Source organism: Cherax quadricarinatus, chromosome 24 (genome assembly GCF_038502225.1).
Source record: "Cherax quadricarinatus isolate ZL_2023a chromosome 24, ASM3850222v1, whole genome shotgun sequence".
Classification (NCBI taxonomy): Eukaryota; Metazoa; Arthropoda; class Malacostraca; order Decapoda; family Parastacidae; genus Cherax; species Cherax quadricarinatus.
The window spans coordinates 19,640,185-19,645,597 of record NC_091315.1 but is presented as its reverse complement, the minus strand read 5'-3'; the positions used below and the strand labels follow the sequence as shown (position 1 = coordinate 19,645,597).

At 45.6% G+C, this 5,413-nt stretch overlaps 1 protein-coding gene across 2 annotated transcripts in view; it reads right to left on the bottom strand.

Moving 5' to 3' along the window:
- Positions 1-170: 170 nt before the first annotated feature.
- Positions 171-5,413, bottom strand: part of Ca-alpha1T (Ca[2+]-channel protein alpha[[1]] subunit T) — a 658,731-nt gene continuing 653,488 nt past the window's right edge. For both annotated transcript variants that reach the window (XM_070088225.1, XM_070088226.1), the window contains one exon: positions 171-443. In XM_070088225.1, coding sequence (XP_069944326.1) covers positions 186-443 — 258 coding nt within the window. In that variant the 3' untranslated portion in view covers positions 171-185. The remainder of the gene's footprint in view (positions 444-5,413) is intronic.

Genomic DNA, 5,413 nt, shown 5'->3' with positions numbered 1-5,413 from the left:
CTCTCTTCTGGTGGATTTTCCATTTGCATTACATTGGACAGTTTTCTACAAAGAATTAAGGGCCATCTGAACAGTGATGTTAGTAATCTTCTGGCACGATAGTGACTGAATTAGTGATGGTGCAAGTGCTTTCTCTTTTTTGGGTCATCCTACCTCGGTAGGAGATGGCCAGAGCATAATATTTTTTAAATGTACAAATAAAAATTGGATTTGTATCTCCTTACCTGCATATCAACCCCTACAGCATCCAAGCCAGTATACATGATATTGACCCAGCCATCCTTGGAGGAAAGGACAAACAGAGACATAAGTGCCTGGCCAAGGTCATCAAAATTGTACTTTCGATTGAGCCAGAGATTCCCTGGAGTTTCAAGACAATCAGTCTTGGTGACGATGTTCTTGAGATTGAGTCCATCACAGTAATAGAAAGACCCCTTGAACAGCTGCAAGAAATATACATACTGATGAACTATGTATAATTGTATTATTATTGCAAACTGAAAAGAGATGAATCAGAATCTTTATTTCTGAAAAGCATACAAAGACTTTACAATGATTGACTTCACAGTACATTTGGTTACTGGTATGAAAAAATGTAATAAATGAGCAGTCATTAATAGAAGAAGAAATGTTTGCAGTACTTGTAAACCAAAACAATATAACTCAGGCACATAATATCACTGACTAATACTAACCTGAAGCTGCCCATATTTCATGATACAATAAAATAACTCAAAATATGTAAGGATATTGTGAGAGGAAACAATTCCAAAGATTAGCTCATAGACAAGTGAGCAAATACTTTTTATCTATGGAGGCAAAGAAGGGAATGTATGAAAGTATAGTAGTATAAACATTCTTATATGGTTGTGAAGCTTGGGTTGTAAATGCTGCAGCGAGGAGGCGGTGGAGATGTCCTGTCTAAGGGCAATGTGTGGTGTAAATATTATGCAGAAAATTCAGAGTGTGGAAATTAGGAGAAGGTGTGGAGTTAATAAAAGTATTAGTCAGAGGGCTGAAGAGGGGTTGTTGAGGTGGTTTGGTCATTTAGAGAGAATGGATCAAAGTAGAATGACATGGAGAGCATTTAAATCTGTAGGAGAAGGAAGGCGGGGTAGGGGTCATCCTCGAAAAGGTTGGAAGGAAGGGGTAAGGGAGGTTTTGTGGGCAAGGGGCTTGGACTTCCAGCAGGCGTGCATAAGCGTGTTTGATAGGAGTGAATGGAGACGAATAGTATTTGGGACCTGACGATCTGTTGGAATGTGAGCAGGGTATTATTTAGTGAAGGGATTCAGGGAAACCGGTTATTTTTATATAGCTGGACTTGAGTCCTGGAAATGGGAAGTACAATGCCTGCACTCTAAAGGAGGGGTTTTGGGATATTAGCAGTTTGGAGGGATATGTTGTGTATCTTAATACGTATATGCTTCTAAACTGTTGTGTTCTGAGCACCTCTGCAAAAACAGTGATTATGTGTGAGTGAGGTGAAAGTGTTGAATGATGATGACAGTATTTTCTTTTTGGGGATTTTCTTTCTTTTTGGGTCACCCTGCCTTGGTGGGAGACGGCTGACTTGTTGAAAAAAAAAAAAAAGAAATAAAATTTTCATTAACTTGTTAAAACATATGCTGAAAGTGTACATAAATATGTACCATACCTACTTGCATATGATCATGTGCATGGGTGTCCTCACTTATGTGTGGTTGCAGGGGTTGAGTTTTAGCTCCTAGCCCTGCCCTCAACTTGCCACCTCCACTTCATCAAATTCATTCCACTTCCTGACCACCCTGAGACTGACACCCCTGTGGCTCTTCGGTGTCTTTAACGTCCAGATATATCCCCGAATATACATTTCTTGCCTCTCGAACAACTTCTGTCTATCTACCCCATCATTTTCTCTGAGCATTTTATTATGTTATGCCTCCCCTAGTTCTTTGCTCCCTCAGTTTTTATTCTATGTCTGGTCTTCTGGACTCCTTTCCCAATATTCATAACCCTGTATTGCTGGGATGAACTCAGGCAATCACTTATCTGATCAATTTTGCAGTTTGTCCCGAGCCATTTGCAGCCTTTCCCAGTCCTTGTCTGTTGTTATTCTCATTAGTTTTAAATCATCAGCAAATAGGATTACATCTGATTTCACCTCATTTGATATGTCATTCACAACAACCAGAAACAGTACATTTTCCAATACCAATCCTTGTGGAACTCTGCTAGTTACTCTTCCTCATTCCAACATCACCTCCCTGATAATCACCTTTCACTTTCTTTGCTAAGTTGCTCTTGGATCCACCAAGTTTTTATCCCAACCTCTTGTGGGTTACAGTATCAAAAGCCTTCTTCTAGTCTAAGAAAATGCACCCTGTCTAACCCTCTCTCATCTCTCATATCTGATACTTTGTCATAAAACCCCAACAGGTTGACAAGGCAACATCTGCCATCTCTGAGCCCATGCTGGTTACTGATTTTAACCACTTCTTCATAAGTGTTCTACCACTCTCCTAATAATTTCCTTCATTATCTTGCATGGTATACACATCATAGAAACTAATGTGTAGCTGGCTTCCTGTTTATCTCATTTTTTAACTATAGAAGATGGTGATATAGTTTTGGAGTGGTTGGTGCACTTGTTTGATAAATGTATAAAATTTTATAGGAAAGGTACCTAAGGATTGTGGGATGCATACACAGTTCTTTTGTATATGGGAAAAGGGGATAAGAGAGAGTATAAGAATTATAGGAAAAGAAACATGTTTAGTATACCTGGTAAGGTGTATGGAAGAGTTATTACTGAAAGAATTAACAAAAAAAATTTAATTACAGATATACAAGGTTTTAGGAAGGGTAGGGGATGTGTAGACCAAGTGTTGACACTGAAGCACAGAAGTGAACAATACTTGGATAAAGGTAAGGAAGGTGTCGATAAACTTATGGATTTAAAAAAGGCATATGACAGGGTGCACAGGGAAGCAATATGGCAGATGTTGCAAGTGAATGGATTAAGTGATAAGTTACTTAAAGCAATTAAGAGTTTTTATGTGGCTAGTGAGGCACAGGTTAAGATATGCAGAAGAGAGGGAGAGTATTTTCCAGTAAAAGTAGGTCTGAAACAGGGGTGTCTAATGTCACCATGGTAATTAATAAATTTATTGAGTGGATTGTAAAAGAAGTGAATGCTAGGGTACTGGGGAGAGGTGTGGGATTAAAAGATAATGAATCTGATGCCAAGTGGGAGTTGCCAATTGCTTATTGTCAATGACATAGTTCTGTTGAGAGATTCTGAAAAGAAGTTGCAAGGTTGAAGTGTGAATTTGGGAAGATGAATATAAGAAAGAGCAAGGTGATGAAAGTAGCACTAATTTTAGGTAATGAAAGACTCGATATTATACTGGAAGGAGTGTGTGGAAGAAGTAAATGTGGTCAGATATTTGGAAGTGGACTTGTTGGCAGATGGGTCTATGAATGACAAGTTGAATCACAGAACTGATGAGGGAGAAAAAGGTAGGTGGTGCAGTGAGGCATCTGTGGAGACAAGGAACTATCCATGGAGGCAAAAAGGTAAATGTACGAGAGAATAGTGCTACTAACACACTTTTTATGGGTGTGAAGTATAGGTTTTAAACATTGCAGTACAGAGGAGGCAGGAGGAATTAGAACTGGTGTGTCTGAGGGTAATATTTGGTGTGAATATTATACAGAAAATTCATAGCTTGGAGACTAGACAAAGGTGTGGAGTTACTGACAGTATTATTCAGAGGAATGAGCAGGCTTTGTTAGAAGTGATTTTCACATTAAGAAACACTGGAGCAAAATAGGATGACTAGGAGGGTGTATAAATCAGAGATGGAGGGAAGGAGGTGTAGGGGTCATCCTAGGAAAGGTTTAAGAAAGGGGTACAGGAGGTTTTGCAAAGTACTTGGACATCCAACAGGCATGTGTGATCGTATTAGATAGGAGTCAATGGAGGCAAGAGGGTTTAAGAGTTAATGTGCTGTTGGAGTGTGAGCAAAGTAACATTTATGAAGGACTTCAGGGGAAACCGGTTAACCAAACTTGAGTGCCGGAGGCAGGAATGTACAGTGCCTTCACTTGAGGAGGAGGAGGAGGAGGAGGAGGAGGACGACGACAACGACGAGGACGACGACGACGAGGACGAGGAGGAGGAGGACGACGACGAGGACGAGGAGGAGGCGGACGACGACGAGGACGACGACGACGAGGAGGACGACGATGAGGAGGAGGACGAGGAGGAGGACGACGATGACGAGGAGGAGGAGGAGGACGATGAGGACGACGACGAGGACGACGACGAGGAGGACGACGACGAGGAGGACGAGGAGGAGGAGGAGGACGAGGAGGAGGACGACGACGAGGACGACGACGAGGATGACGATGACGAGGAGGACGACGATGACGAGGACGACGACAAGGACGACGATGATGAGGACGAGGAGGACGGCGAGGAGGACAACGACGAGGACGATGACGAGGAGGACGATGACGAGGAGGACGAGGAGGACGAGGAGGAGGAGGACGAGGAGGAGGACAAGGAGGAGGAGGACGAGGAGGAGGAGGACGAGGACGACAAGGAGGAGGGCGAGGAGGAAGAGGACGACAAGGAGGAGGGCGAGGAGGAGGAGGACGATGAGGAGGAGGGCGACGAGGAGGGTGACAAGGAGGAGGGCGACGAGGAGGAGGACGAGGAGGAGGAGGAGGAGGACGAGGAGGAGGAGGACGAGGAGGAGGAGGACGAGGAGGAGGAGGACGAGGAGGAGGACGAGGAGGAGGACGAGGAGGAGGAGGACGAGGAGGAGGAGGACGAGGAGGAGGAGGACGAGGAAGAGGACGAGGAAGAGGACGAGGAGGAGGACGAGGAGGAGGAGGACGAGGAGGAGGAGGACGAGGAGGAGGAGGGCGAGGAGGAGGAGGACGATGAGGAGGAGGGCGAGGAGGAGGAGGATGATGAGGAGGAGGGCGAGGAGGAGGAGGATGATGAGGAGGAGGAGGAGGAGGACGAAGAGGAGGGCGACGAGGAGGAGGACGAGGAGGACGAGGAGGAGGACGAGGAGGAGGAGGACGAGGAGGAGGACGAGGAGGAGGAGGACGAGGAGGAGGAGGACGAGGAGGAGGACGAGGACGAGGAGGAGGAGGACGAGGAGGAGGAGGACAAGGAGGAGGAGGAGGAGGAGGAGGATGAGGAGGAGGACGAGGAGGAGGACGAGGAGGACGAGGAGGACGAGGAGGAGGAGGACGAGGAGGAGGAGGACGAGGAGGAGGAGGACGAGGAGGAGGAGGACGAGGAGGAGGAGGACGAGGAGGAGGAGGACGAGGAGGAGGAGGACGAGGAGGAGGAGGGCGAGGAGGAGGAGGACGACGAGGAGGAGGGCGAGGAGGAGGAGGATGATGAGGAGGA